Source organism: Telmatherina bonti (assembly GCF_933228915.1).
Source record: "Telmatherina bonti genome assembly, chromosome: 5".
In the NCBI taxonomy this organism is placed as follows: Eukaryota; Metazoa; Chordata; class Actinopteri; order Atheriniformes; family Telmatherinidae; genus Telmatherina; species Telmatherina bonti.
In genome coordinates, this window is record NC_136623.1 from 4,585,781 (window position 1) to 4,607,765 (window position 21,985).

The 21,985-nt window shown below is 53.3% G+C and overlaps 1 protein-coding gene across 1 annotated transcript in view; it reads left to right on the forward strand.

Moving 5' to 3' along the window:
• atp2c1 (ATPase secretory pathway Ca2+ transporting 1) overlaps window positions 1-21,985 on the forward strand; it is a 36,838-nt gene that overhangs the window by 10,360 nt on the left and 4,493 nt on the right. Inside the window, exons 6-24 of the mRNA XM_079240243.1 lie at window positions 66-127; window positions 200-308; window positions 409-564; window positions 638-706; window positions 816-891; window positions 972-1,038; window positions 1,110-1,234; window positions 3,999-4,096; window positions 4,175-4,270; window positions 4,435-4,524; window positions 4,816-4,920; window positions 5,142-5,298; window positions 5,370-5,540; window positions 6,034-6,131; window positions 6,209-6,259; window positions 10,027-10,193; window positions 10,313-10,381; window positions 10,489-10,605; window positions 10,709-10,856. Of these exons, the coding sequence (XP_079096369.1) occupies window positions 66-127; window positions 200-308; window positions 409-564; window positions 638-706; window positions 816-891; window positions 972-1,038; window positions 1,110-1,234; window positions 3,999-4,096; window positions 4,175-4,270; window positions 4,435-4,524; window positions 4,816-4,920; window positions 5,142-5,298; window positions 5,370-5,540; window positions 6,034-6,131; window positions 6,209-6,259; window positions 10,027-10,193; window positions 10,313-10,381; window positions 10,489-10,605; window positions 10,709-10,856 (2,031 nt within the window). The remainder of the gene's footprint in view (window positions 1-65; window positions 128-199; window positions 309-408; window positions 565-637; window positions 707-815; window positions 892-971; window positions 1,039-1,109; window positions 1,235-3,998; window positions 4,097-4,174; window positions 4,271-4,434; window positions 4,525-4,815; window positions 4,921-5,141; window positions 5,299-5,369; window positions 5,541-6,033; window positions 6,132-6,208; window positions 6,260-10,026; window positions 10,194-10,312; window positions 10,382-10,488; window positions 10,606-10,708; window positions 10,857-21,985) is intronic.

Genomic DNA, 21,985 nt, shown 5'->3' on the forward strand with positions numbered 1-21,985 from the left:
TGGTCCAGGTTGGGGTTCTGGTCCAGGTCTGGGTTCAGAGGTGACCCGTTGTGTTTCCTCTGCAGGAGTACCGGTCAGAGAAGTCCTTAGAGGAACTGGGGAAACTGGTTCCTCCAGAATGTAACTGGTGAGTCTGAACGGTGGATTGGGACTCTGAGGTCCATCTTCATCCTCTGAAACTCCTCCTCCTCTTCCTCAGCATCCGGGACGGGAACCTGGAGCACCTGCTGGCCCGAGAGCTGGTTCCTGGAGATACCGTGTGCCTGTCGGTGGGGGAGAGGGTCCCCGCAGACCTCCGTCTCTTTGAGGTAGAAACCTGCAGGGTTATGACCTCATCACCATGACGATAAGGAGTCTGGTGATGTCATCAGAAGGCTCCGTGTGACCGTCTCTGCCTTCCCCGTCCAGGCGTCCGACCTCTCCGTGGACGAGTCAAGTCTGACCGGAGAGACCACCCCCTGCTCCAAGTCCACGTCCCCTCAGCCGGCAGCCGGCAACGCCGACATCGCGTCGCGCAGCAACATCGCCTTCATGGGGACGCTGGTGCGCTACGGCAAAGCCAAGGTAGGCGAGCGACCGGGGGCGGCGTGGCGACGCCAGGCAGGAAGTGACACGTTCCCCCCTCTCTGTCCCGCAGGGCATCGTCATCGGAACCGGGGAGAACTCCGATTTCGGGGAGATTTTCAAGATGATGCAAGCTGAGGAGGTAAGGTCTGGTCGCCATGGAGACCGGGGTAGCAGATGATGCTGTCCATCCCAGCAGATCTGTAACATGGTCGTCATGGCAACCAAAGCTCTGGCTTGTTGTGGTCTAGGCTCCTAAAACTCCTCTTCAGAAGAGCATGGACCTGCTGGGAAAGCAGCTGTCGCTGTATTCCTTCGGCATCATCGGTGAGTTGGTTTTCCTCGCCTCCGCAGATCTTCATCGCTGCATCGTGTGGCGCTGAAGGCGTGTGTGTGCTGCGTTTCAGGGGTCATCATGCTGGTGGGCTGGCTGCAGGGCAAGAGGATCCTGGACATGTTCACCATCGGCGTCAGGTAGGTCCGGACGACCCGTCTCCTCCCACACGAAGTGCGATGGCCGCTTGACTCCGTCTCCTGTCCTGCAGCCTGGCGGTGGCGGCCATCCCAGAGGGTCTGCCCATTGTGGTGACGGTGACGCTGGCGCTCGGCGTGATGCGCATGGTGAAGAAGAGAGCCATCGTCAAGAAGCTTCCCATCGTGGAGACGCTGGGTGAGTTCCGGTCATCCCACTCGCTCGGATGGTTTAGCCGAGTCATGCTGTACGGAGCAGAGTCATGCTGTACGGAGCCGAGTCATGCTGTACGGAGCCGAGTCATGCTGTACGGCGCCGAGTCATGCTGAACCGAGCCGAGTCATGCTGTACCGAGCCGAGTCATGCTGTACGGAGCCGAGTCACGCTGTACGGAGCCGAGTCACGCTGTACGGAGCCGAGTCACGCTGAACCGAGCCGAGTCACGCTGTACGGCGCCGAGTCACGCTGTACGGCGCCGAGTCACGCTGTACGGCGCCGAGTCACGCTGTACGGCGCCGAGTCACGCTGAACCGAGCAGAGTCACGCTGTACGGAGCCGAGTCACGCTGTACGGAGCCGAGTCACGCTGTACGGAGCCGAGTCACGCTGTACGGAGCCGAGTCACGCTGATCGGAGCCGAGTCACGCTGATCGGAGCCGAGTCACGCTGTACCGAGCCGAGTCACGCTGTACCGAGCCGAGTCATGCTGAAACAAGTCATGCTGTACCGAGCCGAGTCATGCTGATCGGAGCCGAGTCAAGCTGTACCGAGCCGAGTCACGCTGTACCGAGCCGAGTCACGCTGTACCGAGCCGAGTCATGCTGAAACAAGTCATGCTGTACCGAGCCGAGTCATGCTGATCGGAGCCGAGTCATGCTGATCGGAGCCGAGTCACGCTGATCGGAGCCGAGTCACGCTGATCGGAGCCGAGTCACGCTGATCGGAGCCGAGTCACGCTGTACCGAGCCGAGTCACGCTGTACGGAGCCGAGTCACGCTGTACGGAGCCGAGTCACGCTGTACGGAGCCGAGTCACGCTGTACGGAGCCGAGTCATGCTGAAACAAGTCATGCTGTACGGAGCCGAGTCATGCTGAACCGAGCCGAGTCATGCTGAACCGAGCCGATGCTGTACGGAGCCGAGTCATGCTGATCGGAGCCGAGTCATGCTGATCGGAGCCGAGTCATGCTGATCGGAGCCGAGTCATGCTGAAACAAATCAAGCTGCACCGAGCCGAGTCATGCTGAACCGAGCCGAGTCATGCTGTACCGAGCCGAGTCATGCTGAAACAAGTCATGCTGATCGGAGCCGAGTCATGCTGATCGGAGCCGAGTCATGCTGTACCGAGCCGAGTCATGCTGTACGGAGCCGAGTCATGCTGAAACAAGTCATGCTGTACCGAGCCGAGTCATGCTGAAACAAGTCATGCTGTACCGAGCCGAGTCATGCTGTACCGAGCCGAGTCATGCTGTACCGAGCCGAGTCATGCTGAACGGAGCCGAGTCATGCTGAACGGAGCCGAGTCATGCTGTACCGAGCCGAGTCATGCTGAACGGAGCCGAGTCATGCTGAACGGAGCCGAGTCATGCTGATCGGAGCCGAGTCATGCTGATCGGAGCCGAGTCATGCTGATCGGAGCCGAGTCATGCTGATCGGAGCCGAGTCATGCTGTACGGAGCCGAGTCATGCTGAACCGAGCCGAGTCATGCTGAACCGAGCCGAGTCATGCTGTACGGAGCCGAGTCATGCTGTACGGAGCCGAGTCATGCTGTACGGAGCCGAGTCATGCTGAACCGAGCCGAGTCATGCTGAAACAAGTCATGCTGTACGGAGCCGAGTCATGCTGTACGGAGCCGAGTCATGCTGTACGGAGCCGAGTCATGCTGAAACAAGTCATGCTGTACGGAGCCGAGTCATGCTGAAACAAGTCATGCTGTACCGAGCCGAGTCATGCTGTACGGAGCCGAGTCATGCTGAAACAAGTCATGCTGTACGGAGCCGAGTCATGCTGAAACAAGTCATGCTGTACGGAGCCGAGTCATGCTGTACGGAGCCGAGTCATGCTGTACGGAGCCGAGTCATGCTGAAACAAGTCATGCTGTACCGAGCCGAGTCATGCTGAACCGAGCCGAGTCATGCTGAACCGAGCCGAGTCATGCTGAACCGAGCCGAGTCATGCTGAACGGAGCCGAGTCATGCTGTACGGAGCCGAGTCATGCTGTACGGAGCCGAGTCATGCTGTACGGAGCCGAGTCATGCTGTACGGAGCAGAGTCATGCTGAAACAAGTCATGCTGTACAGAGCCGAGTCATGCTGAAACAAGTCATGCTGTACCGAGCCGAGTCATGCTGAAACAAGTCATGCTGTACCGAGCCGAGTCATGCTGAACCGAGCCGAGTCATGCTGAACCGAGCCGAGTCATGCTGAACCGAGCCGAGTCATGCTGATCGGAGCCGAGTCATGCTGAACCGAGGCGAGTCATGCTGAACCGAGGCGAGTCATGCTGAACCGAGGCGAGTCATGCTGAACCGAGGCGAGTCATGCTGAACCGAGCCGAGTCTTGCTGAACCGAGCCGAGTCTTGCTGAACCGAGCCGAGTCATGCTGTACGGAGCCGAGTCATGCTGTACGGAGCAGAGTCATGCTGAAACAAGTCATGCTGTACAGAGCCGAGTCATGCTGAAACAAGTCATGCTGTACCGAGCCGAGTCATGCTGAACGAGCCGAGTCATGTTGAAACAAGTCATGCTGAACCGAGCCGAGTCATGCTGAACCGAGCCGAGTCATGCTGAAACAAATCAAGCTGCACCGAGCCGAGTCATGCTGTACCGAGCCGAGTCATGCTGAAACAAATCAAGCTGCACCGAGCCGAGTCATGCTGAACGAGCCGAGTCATGCTGAAATAAGTCATGCTGATCCGAGCCGAGTCATGCTTTCTGACCATCCTGTGTGTTTTCTCCACCAGGTTGCTGCAATGTTATCTGTTCGGACAAGACGGGAACGCTGACCAAGAACGAGATGACGGTCACGCAGCTGTTCACGTCCGACGGACTCCACGCCGAGGTCTCCATCTCCTCCACGCCACCATCTGCACCATTGTTTACTGTCCTCACGCTGTTTACCCTGACTGTTGTCTTGCAGGTAACCGGCGTGGGCTACAACGGCGCCGGCGAGGTCTTGGTGGACGGGGAGATGATCCATGGCTTCTCCTGCCCGTCTGTCAGCAAAATAGTGGAGGTGAGTCCACAGTAAAAACTCATGTTTATCCTCAGAGACTCCTCAGACGAGACGGTCGAGACGACCGCCGCCGCTTCCACCCCACGCTGGAACCAGGAGGTGGAGATGCGGTCTGAGCCCTCGCCTGGTCCAGGCTGATGTTCAAGGTGTGTGTTGTTTCGCAGGTGGGCTGCGTGTGCAACGACTCGGTCATCAGGAACCACAACCTGCTGGGTCGGCCCACCGAGGGGGCGCTCATCGCCCTCGCCATGAAGGTGAGACCTCACCATGACTCAGTGTTTCTGTTTACCCGGACTGGTTCTGTTTACCCGGACTGGTTCTGTTTACCCGGACTGGTTCTGTTTACCCGGACTGGTTCTGTTCACCCGGACTGGTTCTGGTCACTGGACTCCAGTTCTGCTGTCAAGCTCTGGAAAGCAGTTGGTTGGACCAGTTCAGTTACCTGGTCCGGTTCTGGTCACCCGGACCGGTTCTGGTGACTGGAGCAGAATCCAGTCTGCAGGATCTGAACCAGTGGTGATTGATCCATCCTGCCTGTTCTCCAGATGGGCCTGGAGAGCCTGCAGCAGGAATACGTGCGCCTGGAGGAGCATCCGTTCAGCTCGGAGCAGAAGTGGATGGCTGTTCGCTGCGTTCACCGCACACAGCAGGTCCGTAAGCAGGTCTTCCAGAACTTGTTTGTCTCATCTCTACATCTGTGAGGTGGAGAAACCAGGAAGGAGGCAATACTTTCCCACAGCTCTGTAAACATGTTAATTACAGTAAAAAAATCATGAGAATACATTAAATTTAAAAGGTAAAAGTGTAAAAAGTTGTTATAAAGCACCTGGAAGCAGAATATGCGTGTTGATCCTGCCTGTCGTCTCTTAAGGACAAAGCTGGACTTTACTTCATGAAGGGCGCGTATGAGCAGGTGATCCGGTTCTGCAGCTCCTACAGCAGCAGAGGCGCTGCGCTTCCCCTCAACAACCAGCAGAGGGAACTCTACCAGCAGCAGATCAGCTACATGGGCTCCGCCGGGCTCCGAGGTGAGATAAACCCCCGCAGGACGCAGTCTTCCTGCTCAGGACCACGGCTCACTGCGTTTGTCTCCCCTCAGTGCTGGCTTTCGCCTCCGGGTCTCAGATGGGGAACCTCACCTTCCTGGGTCTGGTCGGCATCATCGACCCTCCCCGGTCCGGGGTCAAAGAGGCCGTCGGGACGCTCCTCGGCTCCGGAGTCGCCATCAAGATGATCACCGGAGACTCCCAGGAGACGGCTGTGTCTATAGGTCAGAGAACGGAACGGGGCACCACCCGACCCAATTAGAAGGTCTCAGGCACCACCCGACCAGTATAGGAGGTCTCAGGCACCACCCGACCAGTATAGGAGGTCTCAGGCACCACCCGACCAGTATAGGAGGTCTCAGGCACCACCCGACCAGTATAGGAGGTCTCAGGCACCACCCGACCAGTATAGGAGGTCTCCGGCACCACCCGACCAGATTAGGAGGATCTTCCTGGACCTGGATGTCTAGATAATCATAGTGGAGCTGTTCATGTAACATTATGGGGTTGGAGGTGTAATTCCAGCTGTGTCCACCAGGCGTCACTACATCCCAGAACTTAAATAGTTGGAGGACAACATTGGGATTGATCGTCCTGCTGTGACTGATCAGGTTCTGTCCGATCTGGAAATCTGGAACCGTCTTCGTTCAGGTTTCCTGTTTTAAAGGTTTCTGTTGAGGTTTTGGTCTTGACATGGTGTCTCTGCTCTGTCTGCAGCCAGCCGTCTGGGGCTTTTCTCGAAAGGATGTCGGTGTTTGTCTGGAGAGGAGGTGGACCAGCTGGACCTGCAGCAGCTGTCTCAGATTGTCTCCAGAGTGAGGACTACTTTGTCTCTGAAGCATGGGGCTCAGTGTGGCTTCATGTACACTAACACTGTAACTTGTCCCCACAGATTGCCGTGTTTTATCGAGCCAGCCCCCGACACAAGCTAAAGATTGTCAAGGTGAGCGGGACGACGTCACACCTGTAAAAGCAGATCGCTACCACTGTTACCTTAGAACATGTTTCCATTTATTTATTTATTTATTTATTTATTTTATGGAATTCCCCTTGAGATGGACGATCTTGTTTTCGAGGGGGTCCAAAAACATAAAAAATATAACAATACATTATAACCAACAATTACACAGATTAAACGCAAAACCATATTTAAGATACAAACAAGACAAGACAAACTTGCTCACTCTTACACCTCTCCACAGTCCTGCCAATATGCAGATGTAAAACCAAGAAATTACATGTCAGAATCAGAAATTTGAGTCGTCACCTTATCGTGGTGGAGAGGTTTGCGTGTCCCAAAGATCCTAGCAGCTATGTTGTCTGGGGCTTTATGCCCCTGGTCGGGTCACCCACAGCAAACAGGTGTCTAGGGGAAGGACCAGCCCAAGTATGGCTCATAGACCTCTACGATGACCACAAACCTGGGCAGAAATGTTCCCTTGCACGGACGTGGGTTACCGGGACCTCCTTCTGGAGCCAGGCCTGGGGGTGGGGTACGAGAGCGAGCGTCTGGTGGCTGGGCCTTTGCCCGTGAGGCCTGGTTCGGGCTCAGCCTGAAAAGGCTACATGGCCCCACCTCCCGTGGGCTCACCATCTGCGTGAGGAGCCGTAGGGGTCGGTTGTAATGTGAGCTGGGCGGCAGCAAGAGGCGGGGACCCTGGCAGTCTGATCCCCGGCTGCAGAAACTTACTCAAGGGACGTGGAATGTCACCTCTCTGGTGGGGAAGGAGCCTGAGCTTGTGCACGAGGTTGAGCAGTTCTGACTCAATATGGTTGGATTCACCTCGACACATGGCTTGGGCTCTGGAACCAGTACCCTCAAAAGGGTCTGGACCTTCTTCCACTCTGGAGTTGCTCATGGTGAGAGGCGCCGAGCAGGTGTGGGCATTCTCATCAGCCCCCAGTTTGGTGCCTGCACGTTGGGGTTTACCCCGGTGGATGAAAGGGTAGTTTCCCTCCGCCTTCGGGTGGGAGGGAATAAGCACAGACTGTTGTCTGTGCTTATGTGCCGAACAGCAGTTCAGAGTACCCACCCTTTCTGGAGTCCTTGGAGGGAGTGCTGGAGGGTGCTCCTTCTGGGGACTCCATTGTTCTGCTGGGGGACTTGTATGCTCACGTGGGCAATGAGAGTAAGACCTGGAGCGGAGTGATTGGGAGGCATGGTCCCCCCCCCTCTGAACCCAAATGGTGTTTTGTTATTGGACTTCTGTGCTTGTCATGGATTGTCCATAACGAACACCATGTTCCAACATAAGAGTGTCCATATGTACACCTGGCATCAGGATTCCCTGGGCCGCAGTTCGAAGATCGATTTCGTAGTCGTATCGTTGGACCTGCGGCCACATGCCTTGGACACTCAGGTGAAGAGGGGGGCGGACCTGTCAACTGATCACCACCTGGTGGTGAGTTGGCTCAGATGGTGGGGGAGGAAGCCGGTCAGATCTGGCAGGCCCAAACGTGTTGTGAGGGCCTGCTGGGAACGTCTGGCTGAGTCCCCCGTCAGAGTGAGCTTCAACTCCCACCTTCAGCAGAGCTTCAACCATGTCCCGAGTGAGGCGGGAGCCATTGAGTCCGAATGGGCCACTATTGCTGAGGCTTCCAGCCAGAGCTGTGGCTGTAAGGTCGTTCCTGTCGTGGTGGTAAACCCAGGACTCGTTGGTGGACACCAGCAGTGAGGGATGCCGTCACGCTGAAGAAGGAGTCCTATCGGGCCTTCTTGGCCTGTGGGACTCTGGAGGCAGCTGATGGGTACCGACAGGCTAAGCGGCATGCGGCTTCGGCTGTCGCCAAGGCAAAAACTCGGGCGTTGGAGGAGTTCAGCGAGGCCAGGGAGAAAGACTTCCGGACGGCTTCGAGGAGATTCTGGTCCACCACCCGGCGGCCCAGGAGGGAGAAGCAGTGCTCCATCAACACTGTGTACAGTGGAGGTGGGGCGCTGCTGACCTCAACTCGGAACGTTGTGGGACGGTGGAGGGAATACTTCGAAGACCTCCTCAATCCTACCAACACGTCATCTGATCAGGAAGCAGAGCTGGTGGACTCTGGGGTGGACTCTCTGGGGCTGAAGTCGCTGAGATGGTTAAAAAGCTCCTTGGTGGCAAGGCCCCAGGAGTGGATGAGATCCGCCCGGAGTTCCTTAAGGCTCTGGATGCTGTGGGGCTGTCCTGGCTAACACGTCTCTGCAGCATCGCGCGTACATCGGGGACAGTGCCTCTGGATTGGCAGACTGGGTTGGTGGTCCCTCTTTTTAAGAAGAGGGACCGGAGGGTGTGTTCCAATTACATGGGAATCACACTCCTCAGCCTCCCTGGTAAGGTCTATTCAGGGGTCATGGAGAGGATGGTCCGCCGGATAGTCGAATCTCGGATTGAGGAGGAGCAGTGTGGTTTTCATCCTGGTCATGGAACAGTGAACCAGCTCTATACCCTCTTTGGGGTCCTGGACGGGGCATGGGAGTTTGCCCAACCAGTCTACATGTGCTTTGTGGACCTGGAGAAGGCGTTCGACCGTGTCCCTCTGGGGCTGCTGTGGGGGGTACTCCGGGAGTATGGGGTACCGGATCCCCTTGTACGAGCTGTCCGGTCCCTGTACGACAGGTGTTAGAGTTTGGTTCGCATTGCCGGTAGTAAGTCGGATTTTTTTCCAGTGAGGGTTGGACTCCGCCAAGACTGCCCTTTATCACCGATTCTGTTCATGGCTTATATGGACAGAATATCTAGGTGCAGCCGAGGGGTTGAGGGGATCCGACTTGGTGGCCTCAGGATTGGGTCCCTGCTTTTTGCAGATGACGTGGTCCTGATGGCTTCATCTGGTCGTGATCTCCAGCTCTCACTTGAGCGATTCGCAGCCGAGTGTGAAGTTGCTGGGATGAGAATCAGCACCTCTAAATCTGAGACCATGGTCCTCAGCTGGAATAGAGTGGATCACCCTCTCTGGGTCGGGAGTCAGGTCCGGCCTCAAGTGGAGGAGTTTAAATATCTCAGGGTCTTGTTTACGAGTGAGGGAAGGATGGAGCGTGAAATGGACAGACGGATTGGTGCGGCGTCTGCACCAATCTGTCGTGGTGAACAATGAGCTGAGCCAGAAGGCGAAGCTCTTGATTTACTAGTCGATCTACGTTCATTCCCTCACCTATGGTCATGAGCTGTGGGTTGACCGAAAGAAGATTTCGTATACAGGGGGCTGAAATGAGCTTCCTCAGCAGGGTGGCCGGGCTCTCCCTTAGAGATAGGGTGAGGAGCTCAGAGTAGATCAGAGTAGAGCCGCTGCTCCTCCGCATTGAGAGGAACCAGTTGAGGTGGCTCGGGCATCTGGTCAGGATGCCTCCTGGACCTCCCTGGTGAGGTGCTCCAGGCACGTCCCTCTGGGAGGAGACCCCGGGGAAGACCCAGGACACGCTGGAGGGATTATATCTCTCGGCTGGCCTGGGAACGGCTTGGGATCCCCCCGCAGAGTTGGCAAATGCTGGAGAGAGGGAAGTCTGGGCTTCCCTGTTTAGGTTGCTGCCCCCGCGACCCGACCCCGGATAAGCCGCAGAAGATGAAGAATCAGAAATTATTGATTTTGTCACAGAATTATGTAAAAAGGCAATAATGTGAGGAGCACTGAGATTTTTTTTTCTTCTTTTTTCCTTTCTTCCCCTTTTGATTAATTAATCAATTAATTAATTAATTAATTTTTTTCTATTTACTTACCATGGTTTCCCTTCAGTCCCTGCAGAACCTTGGTGCTGTAGTGGCCATGACTGGCGATGGCGTGAACGACGCTGTGGCTTTGAAGGCTGCCGACATCGGCGTGGCGATGGGCCAGACGGGCACCGACGTCTGTAAGGAGGCGGCCGACATGATCCTGGTGGACGACGACTTCCAGACCATCATGTGAGTTACACAATGAAAACTCGGGAAGAGAGATGACGCATGATGGGAAGTCTGGACAGGAACCACCATGTTAGATGAGATGACAGAATAAAACATGGCATCCTGTTCTCTGCCCGCAGGTCGGCCATCGAGGAAGGAAAAGGAATTTACAACAACATCAAGAACTTTGTGCGCTTCCAGCTGAGCACGTGAGTTTGGGACAAACCTGGTCCTGGTGCTAGTTCCAGTCCAAATTGAGCTTTACAGTTGTTGTTGTGTGTGCTCATGCTGTCTGTCGCCTCCTGCTGGTTGCTAGGAGCATAGCAGCGCTGACACTCATCTCCTTGGCAACGCTGATGAACTTCCCCAACCCGCTGAACGCCATGCAGATCCTGTGGATCAACATCATCATGGACGGGCCGCCTGCTCAGAGGTGGGGCATCATGGGAAATGTGGTCTTTTCCTTTACATAAATCTTCTGAAGATGTACAAACAACTGGAAACGTAAAACCATAATTATTTTTTCTTCTTATCAGTTTGGGGGTGGAGCCTGTGGACCGCGACGTGATCAGGAAGCCTCCTCGAAATGTACGGGACAGCATTATCACTCGTAGCCTGATCGTGAAGGTCCTGGTGTCTTCACTCATCATCGTCTGTGGAACACTCTTCGTTTTCTGGCGAGAGGTGGGTCACTTTACTCTACCCAGGGACCCCTTTAATCTACCCAGGGACCCCTTTAACTCAGTCTAAGGACCCTTTTACCCAACCCATGGACCCTTTTACTCAGTCTATGGACACCTTTATTGAACCAATGAACCCCTTTACCCAACCCAGGGACCCCTTTACTCAACCCAGGGACCCCTTTACTCAACCTAGGGACCCCTTTACTCAACCCAGGGGCCCTTCACTCAACCCAGGGAACCCTTTACCCAACCTGGGGTCCCCTTTACCCAACCTGGGGTCCCCTTTACCCAACCTGGGGTCCCCTTTACCCAACCTGGGGTCCCCTTTACCCACCCCAAGGACCCCTTTACCCACCCCAAGGACCCCTTTACTCAACCCAAGGACCCCTTTACTCAACCCAGGAACCCCCCTTACTCAACCCAGGGACCCCTTTTACTCAGTCAATCGACCCCTTTTACTCAACCCATGGACCCCTTTACTCAGTCTATGGACCCCTTTTACTCAGTCTTTGGACCCCTTTTACACAGTCTTTGGACCCCTTTTACACAGTCTTTGGACCCCTTTTACACAGTCTTTGGACCCCTTTTACACAGTCTTTGGACCCCGTTACTCAGTCTATGTACCCCGTTACTCAACCCATGGACCCCTTATCCTCAACCCATGGACCCCTTATCCTCAACCCATGGACCCCTTTACTCAACACAGGGACCCCTTTACTCAGTCTATTGACCCCTTTACCCAACACATGAACCCGTTTACTCGTCCCATGGACCCCTTTTACTCAACACAGGGACCCCTTTACTCAACACATGGACCCCTTTACTCAACACAGGGACCCCTTTACTCAACACAGGGACCCCTTTTACACAACCTATGGACCCCTTTTACACAACCTATGGACCCCTTTTACACAACCTATGGACCCCTTTTACTCAACCCATGAACCCCTTTACTCAATCCATGGACCCCTTTACTTAATCCATGGACCCCTTTTACTCAATCCATGGACCCCTATACTCAATCTATGGACCCCTTTTCCACAATCCATGGACCCCTTTTACTCAATCTATGGACCCCTCTTACTTAACCCATGGACCCCTCTTTCCCAACCTAGTGATCCCTTCACCCAACCCAGGGACCCCTTTACCCAACCCAGGGACTCCTTTACCCAACCCAGGGACTCCTTTACCCAACCCAGGGACCCCTTTACCCAACCCAGGGACCCCTTTACCCAACTCAGGGACCCCTTATCCTCAACCCATGGATCCCTATTCCACAATCCATGGACCCCTTTTACTCTACCCATGGGCCCCTTTTACTCTACCCATGGGCCCCTTTTACTCTACCCATGGACCACTTTACCCAACCCAGGGGACCCCTTTACTCAACCCAGGGGACCCCTTTACTCAACCCAGGGGACCCCTTTACTCAACCCAGGGACCCCTTTACTCAACCCATGGACTCCTTTACTGAACCAATGAACCCCTTTACCCAACCGATGGACCTCTTTACTCAGTCTACGGACCCCTTTACTCAGTCAATTGACCCCTTTACCCAACACATGAACCCCTTTACTCGTTCCATGGACCCCTTTTACTCAACCCATAGACCCCTTTTTTCAGTCTATGAACCCCTTTACTCAATCCATGGACCCCTTTACTCAATCTATGGACCCCTTTTCCACAATCCATGGACCCCTTTACTCAATCCATGGACCCCTTTACTCAATCCATGGACCCCTTTTACTCAATCCATGGACCCCTTTACTCAATCTATGGACCACTTTTACTCAACCCATGGACCCTTTTACTCAACCCATGGACCCCTTTTACCTATCCCATGGACCCCTTTTACCTATCCCATGGACCCCTTTTACCCAACCCACGGACCCCTTTACCCACCCCACGGACCCCTTTTACTCAATCTATGGACGCCTTTACCCAACCCAGCGACCCCTTTACCCAAACCCAGCAACCCCTTTACTCAATCTGTGGAACCCTTTACTCAACCCATGCACCCCTTTACTCAACCAATGGACCTCTTTACTGAACCAATGAACCCCTTTACCCAACCCACGGATCCCTTTTACTCAGTGTATGGACCCCTTTTACTCAAACCATGGACCCCTTTACTCAACCCAGGGACCCCTTTACTCAACCCATGGACTCCTTTACTGAACCAATGGACCTCTTTACTCAGTCGATGGACCTCTTTACTCAGTCGATGGACCTCTTTACTCAGTCGATGGACCTCTTTACTCAGTCGATGGACCCTTTTACTCAGTCTACGGACCCCTTTACTCAGTCTATTGACCCCTTTACCCAACACATGAACCCGTTTACTCGTCCCATGGACCCCTTTTACTCAACACAGGGACCCCTTTACTCAACACAGGGACCCCTTTACTCAACACAGGGACCCCTTTACTCAACACAGGGACCCCTTTACTCAACACAGGGACCCCTTTTACACAACCTATGGACCCCTTTTACTCAACCCATGAACCCCTTTTTTCAGTCTATGAACCCCTTTACTCAATCCATGGACCCCTTTTACTCAATCCATGGACCCCTTTTACTCAATCTATGGACCCCTATACTCAATCTATGGACCCCTTTTACTCAACCCATGAACCCCTTTATTCAGTCTATGAACCCCTTTACTCAATCCATGGACCCCTTTACTCAATCCATGGACCCCTTTTACTCAATCTATGGACCCCTATACTCAATCTATGGACCCCTTTACTCAATCTATGGACCCCTCTTACTTAACCCATGGACCCCTCTTTCCCAACCTAGGGATCCCTTCACCCAACCCAGGGACCCCTTTACTCAACCCAGCGAGTCCTTTACCCAACCCAGGGACCCCTTTACCCAACCCAGGGACCCCTTTACCCAACCCAGGGACCCCTTTACCCAACACAGGGACCCCTTATCCTCAACCCATGGATCCCTATTCCACAATCCATGGACCCCTTTACTCAACCCATGGACCCCTTTTACTCTACCCATGGGCCCCTTTTACTCAAACCATGGGCCCCTTTTACTCTACCCATGGGCCCCTTTTACTCTACCCAGGGACCCCTTTACTCAACCCAGGGGACCCCTTTACTCAACCCAGGGGACCCCTTTACTCAACCCAGGGACCCCTTTACCCAGGGACCCCTTTTACTCAACCCATGGTCTCCTTTACTGAACCAATGAACCCCTTTACCCAACCGATGGACCTCTTTACTCAGTCTACGGACCCCTTTACTCAGTCTATTGACCCCTTTACCCAACACAAGAACCCCTTTACTCGTTCCATGGACCCCTTTTACTCAACACAGGGACCCCTTTTACTCAACCCATAGACCCCTTTACCCAACACAGGGACCCCTTATCCTCAACCCATGGATCCCTATTCCACAATCCATGGACCCCTTTACTCAACCCATGGACCCCTTTTACTCTACCCATGGGCCCCTTTTACTCTACCCATGGGCCCCTTTTACTCTACCCATGGACCACTTTACCCAACCCAGGGACCCCTTTACTCAACCCAGGGGACCCCTTTACCCAACCCAGGGGACCCCTTTACCCAACCCAGCGACCCCTTTACCCAAACCCAGCAACCCCTTTACTCAATCTGTGGAACCCTTTACTCAACCCATGCACCCCTTTACTCAACCAATGGACCTCTTTACTGAACCAATGAACCCCTTTACCCAACCCACGGATCCCTTTTACTCAGTCTGTGGACCCCCTTTACTCAGTGTATGGACCCCTTTTACTCAAACCATGGACCCCTTTACTCAACCCAGGGACCCCTTTTACACAACCTATGGACCCCTTTTACTCAACCCATGAACCCCTTTATTCAGTCTATGAACCCCTTTACTCAATCCATGGACCCCTTTTACTCAATCTATGGACCTCTATACTCAATCTATGGACCCCTTTACTCAATCTATGGACCCCTCTTACTTAACCCATGGACCCCTCTTTCCCAACCTAGGGATCCCTTCACCCAACCCAGGGACCCCTTTACTCAACCCAGCGACTCCTTTACCCGACCCAGGGACCCCTTATCCTCAACCCATGGATCCCTATTCCACAATCCATGGACCCCTTTACTCAACCCATGGACCCCTTTTACTCTACCCATGGGCCCCTTTTACTCTACCCATGGGCCCCTTTTACTCTACCCATGGACCACTTTACCCAACCCAGGGACCCCTTTACCCAACCCAGGGACCCCTTTACCCAACCCAGGGACCCCTTTACCCAACCCAGGGGACCCCTTTACCCAACCCAGGGGACCCCTTTACTCAACCCAGGGGACCCCTTTACTCAACCCAGGGACCCCTTTTACACAACCTATGGACCCCTTTTACTCAACCCATGAACCCCTTTTTTCAGTCTATGAACCCCTTTACTCAATCCATGGACCCCTTTTACTCAATCTATGGACCCCTATACTCAATCTATGGACCCCTTTACTCAATCTATGGACCCCTTTTCCACAATCCATGGACCCCTTTTACTCAATCTATGGACCCCTCTTACTCAATCTATGGACCCCTCTTACTCAATCTATGGACCCCTCTTACTTAACCCATGGACCCCTCTTTCCCAACCTAGGGATCCCTTCACCCAACCCAGGGACCCCTTTACTCAACCCAGTGACTCCTTTACCCAACCCAGGGACCCCTTTACCCAACCCAGGGACCCCTTATCCTCAACCCATGGATCCCTATTCCACAACCCATGGACCCCTTTACTCAACCCATGGACCCCTTTTACTCTACCCATGGGCCCCTTTTACTCTACCCATGGGCCCCTTTTACTCTACCCATGGGCCCCTTTACCCAACCCAGCGACCCCTTTACCCAACCCAGCGACCCCTTTACCCAAACCCAGCAACCCCTTTACTCAACCAATGGACCTCTTTACTGAACCAATGAACCCCTTTACCCAACCCACGGATCCCTTTTACTCAGTCTGTGGACCCCCTTTACTCAGTGTATGGACCCCTTTTACTCAAACCATGGACCCCTTTACTCAACCCAGGGACCCCTTTACTCAACCCATGGACTCCTTCACTGAACCAATGGACCTCTTTACTCCGTCGATGGACCTCTTTACTCAGCCAATGGACCTCTTTACTCAGTCTACGGACCCTTTTACTCAGTCTACGGACCCTTTTACTCAGTCTACGGACCCTTTTACTCAGTCTACGGACCCCTTTACTCAGTCTATTGACCCCTTTACTCAGTCTATTGACCCCTTTACTCAACACAGGGACCCCTTTACTCAACACAGGGGCCCCTTTACTCAACACAGGGGCCCCTTTACTCAACACAGGGGCCCCTTTACTCAACACAGGGGCCCCTTTACTCAACCCAGGGGCCCCTTTACTCAACCCAGGGACCCCTTTTACACAACCTATGGACCCCTTTTACTCAACCCATGAACCCCTTTTTTCAGTCTATGAACCCCTTTACTCAATCCATGGACCCCTTTTACTCAATCTATGGACCCCTATACTCAAGCTATGGACCTTTACTATCCCATGGACCCCTTTTACCCAACCCATGGATTCCTTTTACCCACCCCACGGACCCCTTTACCCACCCCACGGACCCCTTTACCCACCCCACGGACCCCTTTACCCACCCCACGGACCCCTTTTACTCAATCTATGGACGCCTTTACCCAACCCAGCGACCCCTTTACCCAAACCCAGCAACCCCTTTACTCAATCTGTGGAACCCTTTACTCAACCCATGCACCCCTTTACTCAACCAATGGACCTCTTTACTGAACCAATGAACCCCTTTACCCAACCCACGGATCCCTTTTACTCAGTCTGTGGACCCCCTTTACTCAGTGTATGGACCCCTTTTACTCAAACCATGGACCCCTTTACTCAACCCAGGGACCCCTTTACTCAACCCATGGACTCCTTTACTGAACCAATGGACCTCTTTACTCAGTCGATGGACCTCTTTACTCAGTCGATGGACCCTTTTACTCAGTCTACGGACCCCTTTACTCAGTCTATTGACCCCTTTACCCAACACATGAACCCGTTTACTCGTCCCATGGACCCCTTTTACTCAACACAGGGACCCCTTTACTCAACACAGGGACCCCTTTACTCAACACAGGGACCCCTTTACTCAACACAGGGACCCCTTTTACACAACCTATGGACCCCTTTTACTCAACCCATGAACCCCTTTTTTCAGTCTATGAACCCCTTTACTCAATCCATGGACCCCTTTTACTCAATCTATGGACCCCTATACTCAATCTATGGACCCCTATACTCAATCTATGGACCCCTTTACTCAATCTATGGACCCCTTTTACTCAACCCATGGACCCCTTTACTCAGTCTATGGACCCCTTTTACTCAGTCTTTGGACCCCTTTTACACAGTCTTTGGACCCCTTTTACACAGTCTTTGGACCCCTTTTACACAGTCTTTGGACCCCTTTTACACAGTCTTTGGACCCCTTTTACACAGTCTTTGGACCCCGTTACTCAGTCTATGTACCCCCTATCCTCAACCCATGGACCCCTTATCCTCAACCCATGGACCCCTTATCCTCAACCCATGGACCCCTTTACTCAACACAGGGACCCCTTTACTCAGTCTATTGACCCCTTTACCCAACACATGAACCCGTTTACTCGTCCCATGGACCCCTTTTACTCAACACAGGGACCCCTTTACTCAACACAGGGACCCCTTTACTCAACACAGGGACCCCTTTACTCAACACAGGGACCCCTTTACTCAACACAGGGACCCCTTTTACACAACCTATGGACCCCTTTTACACAACCTATGGACCCCTTTTACACAACCTATGGACCCCTTTTACTCAACCCATGAACCCCTTTACTCAATCCATGGACCCCTTTACTCAATCCATGGACCCCTTTTACTCAATCCATGGACCCCTATACTCAATCTATGGACCCCTTTTCCACAATCCATGGACCCCTTTTACTCAATCTATGGACCCCTCTTACTTAACCCATGGACCCCTCTTTCCCAACCTAGTGATCCCTTCACCCAACCCAGGGACCCCTTTACCCAACCCAGGGACTCCTTTACCCAACCCAGGGACTCCTTTACCCAACCCAGGGACTCCTTTACCCAACCCAGGGACCCCTTTACCCAACCCAGGGACCCCTTTACCCAACTCAGGGACCCCTTATCCTCAACCCATGGATCCCTATTCCACAATCCATGGACCCCTTTTACTCTACCCATGGGCCCCTTTTACTCTACCCATGGGCCCCTTTTACTCTACCCATGGACCACTTTACCCAACCCAGGGGACCCCTTTACTCAACCCAGGGGACCCCTTTACTCAACCCAGGGGACCCCTTTACTCAACCCAGGGGACCCCTTTACTCAACCCAGGGACCCCTTTACTCAACCCATGGACTCCTTTACTGAACCCATGAACCCCTTTACCCAACCGATGGACCTCTTTACTCAGTCTACGGACCCCTTTACTCAGTCAATTGACCCCTTTACCCAACACATGAACCCCTTTACTCGTTCCATGGACCCCTTTTACTCAACCCATAGACCCCTTTTTTCAGTCTATGAACCCCTTTACTCAATCTATGGACCCCTTTACTCAATCTATGGACCCCTTTTCCACAATCCATGGACCCCTTTACTCAATCCATGGACCCCTTTACTCAATCCATGGACCCCTTTTACTCAATCCATGGACCCCTTTACTCAATCTATGGACCACTTTTACTCAACCCATGGACCCTTTTACTCAACCCATGGACCCCTTTTACCTATCCCATGGACCCCTTTTACCTATCCCATGGACCCCTTTTACCCAACCCACGGACCCCTTTACCCACCCCACGGACCCCTTTTACTCAATCTATGGACGCCTTTACCCAACCCAGCGACCCCTTTACCCAAACCCAGCAACCCCTTTACTCAATCTGTGGAACCCTTTACTCAACCCATGCACCCCTTTACTCAACCAATGGACCTCTTTACTGAACCAATGAACCCCTTTACCCAACCCACGGATCCCTTTTACTCAGTGTATGGACCCCTTTTACTCAAACCATGGACCCCTTTACTCAACCCAGGGACCCCTTTACTCAACCCATGGACTCCTTTACTGAACCAATGGACCTCTTTACTCAGTCGATGGACCTCTTTACTCAGTCGATGGACCTCTTTACTCAGTCGATGGACCTCTTTACTCAGTCGATGGACCTCTTTACTCAGTCGATGGACCTCTTTACTCAGTCGATGGACCCTTTTACTCAGTCTACGGACCCCTTTACTCAGTCTATTGACCCCTTTACCCAACACATGAACCCGTTTACTCGTCCCATGGACCCCTTTTACTCAACACAGGGACCCCTTTACTCAACACAGGGACCCCTTTACTCAACACAGGGACCCCTTTACTCAACACAGGGACCCCTTTACTCAACACAGGGACCCCTTTTACACAACCTATGGACCCCTTTTACTCAACCCATGAACCCCTTTTTTCAGTCTATGAACCCCTTTACTCAATCCATGGACCCCTTTTACTCAATCCATGGACCCCTTTTACTCAATCTATGGACCCCTATACTCAATCTATGGACCCCTTTACTCAATCTATGGACCCCTTTTACTCAACCCATGAACCCCTTTTACTCAACCCATGAACCCCTTTATTCAGTCTATGAACCCCTTTACTCAATCCATGGACCCCTTTACCCAGGGACCCCTTTTACTCAACCCATGGTCTCCTTTACTGAACCAATGAACCCCTTTACCCAACCGATGGACCTCTTTACTCAGTCTACGGACCCCTTTACTCAGTCTATGGACCCCTCTTACTTAACCCATGGACCCCTCTTTCCCAACCTAGGGATCCCTTCACCCAACCCAGGGACCCCTTTACTCAACCCAGCGAGTCCTTTACCCAACCCAGGGACCCCTTTACCCAACCCAGGGACCCCTTTACCCAACACAGGGACCCCTTATCCTCAACCCATGGATCCCTATTCCACAATCCATGGACCCCTTTACTCAACCCATGGACCCCTTTTACTCTACCCATGGGCCCCTTTTACTCAAACCATGGGCCCCTTTTACTCTACCCATGGGCCCCTTTTACTCTACCCAGGGACCCCTTTACTCAACCCAGGGGACCCCTTTACTCAACCCAGGGACCCCTTTACCCAGGGACCCCTTTTACTCAACCCATGGTCTCCTTTACTGAACCAATGAACCCCTTTACCCAACCGATGGACCTCTTTACTCAGTCTACGGACCCCTTTACTCAGTCTATTGACCCCTTTACCCAACACAAGAACCCCTTTACTCGTTCCATGGACCCCTTTTACTCAACACAGGGACCCCTTTTACTCAACCCATAGACCCCTTTACCCAACACAGGGACCCCTTATCCTCAACCCATGGATCCCTATTCCACAATCCATGGACCCCTTTACTCAACCCATGGACCCCTTTTACTCTACCCATGGGCCCCTTTTACTCTACCCATGGGCCCCTTTTACTCTACCCATGGGCCCCTTTTACTCTACCCATGGGCCCCTTTTACTCTACCCATGGACCACTTTACCCAACCCAGGGACCCCTTTACTCAACCCAGGGGACCCCTTTACCCAACCCAGGGGACCCCTTTACCCAACCCAGCGACCCCTTTACCCAAACCCAGCAACCCCTTTACTCAATCTGTGGAACCCTTTACTCAACCCATGCACCCCTTTACTCAACCAATGGACCTCTTTACTGAACCAATGAACCCCTTTACCCAACCCACGGATCCCTTTTACTCAGTCTGTGGACCCCCTTTACTCAGTGTATGGACCCCTTTTACTCAAACCATGGACCCCTTTACTCAACCCAGGGACTCCTTTACTGAACCAATGGACCTCTTTACTCAGTCGATGGACCTCTTTACTCAGTCGATGGACCTCTTTACTCAGTCGATGGACCTCTATACTCAATCTATGGACCCCTTTACTCAATCTATGGACCCCTCTTACTTAACCCATGGACCCCTCTTTCCCAACCTAGGGATCCCTTCACCCAACCCAGGGACCCCTTTACTCAACCCAGCGACTCCTTTACCCGACCCAGGGACCCCTTATCCTCAACCCATGGATCCCTATTCCACAATCCATGGACCCCTTTACTCAACCCATGGACCCCTTTTACTCTACCCATGGGCCCCTTTTACTCTACCCATGGGCCCCTTTTACTCTACCCATGGACCACTTTACCCAACCCAGGGACCCCTTTACCCAACCCAGGGACCCCTTTACCCAACCCAGGGACCCCTTTACCCAACCCAGGGACCCCTTTACCCAACCCAGGGGACCCCTTTACCCAACCCAGGGGACCCCTTTACTCAACCCAGGGGACCCCTTTACTCAACCCAGGGGACCCCTTTACTCAACCCAGGGACCCCTTTTACACAACCTATGGACCCCTTTTACTCAACCCATGAACCCCTTTTTTCAGTCTATGAACCCCTTTACTCAATCCATGGACCCCTTTTACTCAATCTATGGACCCCTATACTCAATCTATGGACCCCTTTACTCAATCTATGGACCCCTTTTCCACAATCCATGGACCCCTTTTACTCAATCTATGGACCCCTCTTACTCAATCTATGGACCCCTCTTACTCAATCTATGGACCCCTCTTACTTAACCCATGGACCCCTCTTTCCCAACCTAGGGATCCCTTCACCCAACCCAGGGACCCCTTTACTCAACCCAGCGACTCCTTTACCCAACCCAGGGACCCCTTTACCCAACTCAGGGACCCCTTATCCTCAACCCATGGATCCCTATTCCACAATCCATGGACCCCTTTTACTCTACCCATGGGCCCCTTTTACTCTACCCATGGGCCCCTTTTACTCTACCCATGGACCACTTTACCCAACCCAGCGACCCCTTTACCCAACCCAGCGACCCCTTTACCCAAACCCAGCAACCCCTTTACTCAACCAATGGACCTCTTTACTGAACCAATGAACCCCTTTACCCAACCCACGGATCCCTTTTACTCAGTCTGTGGACCCCCTTTACTCAGTGTATGGACCCCTT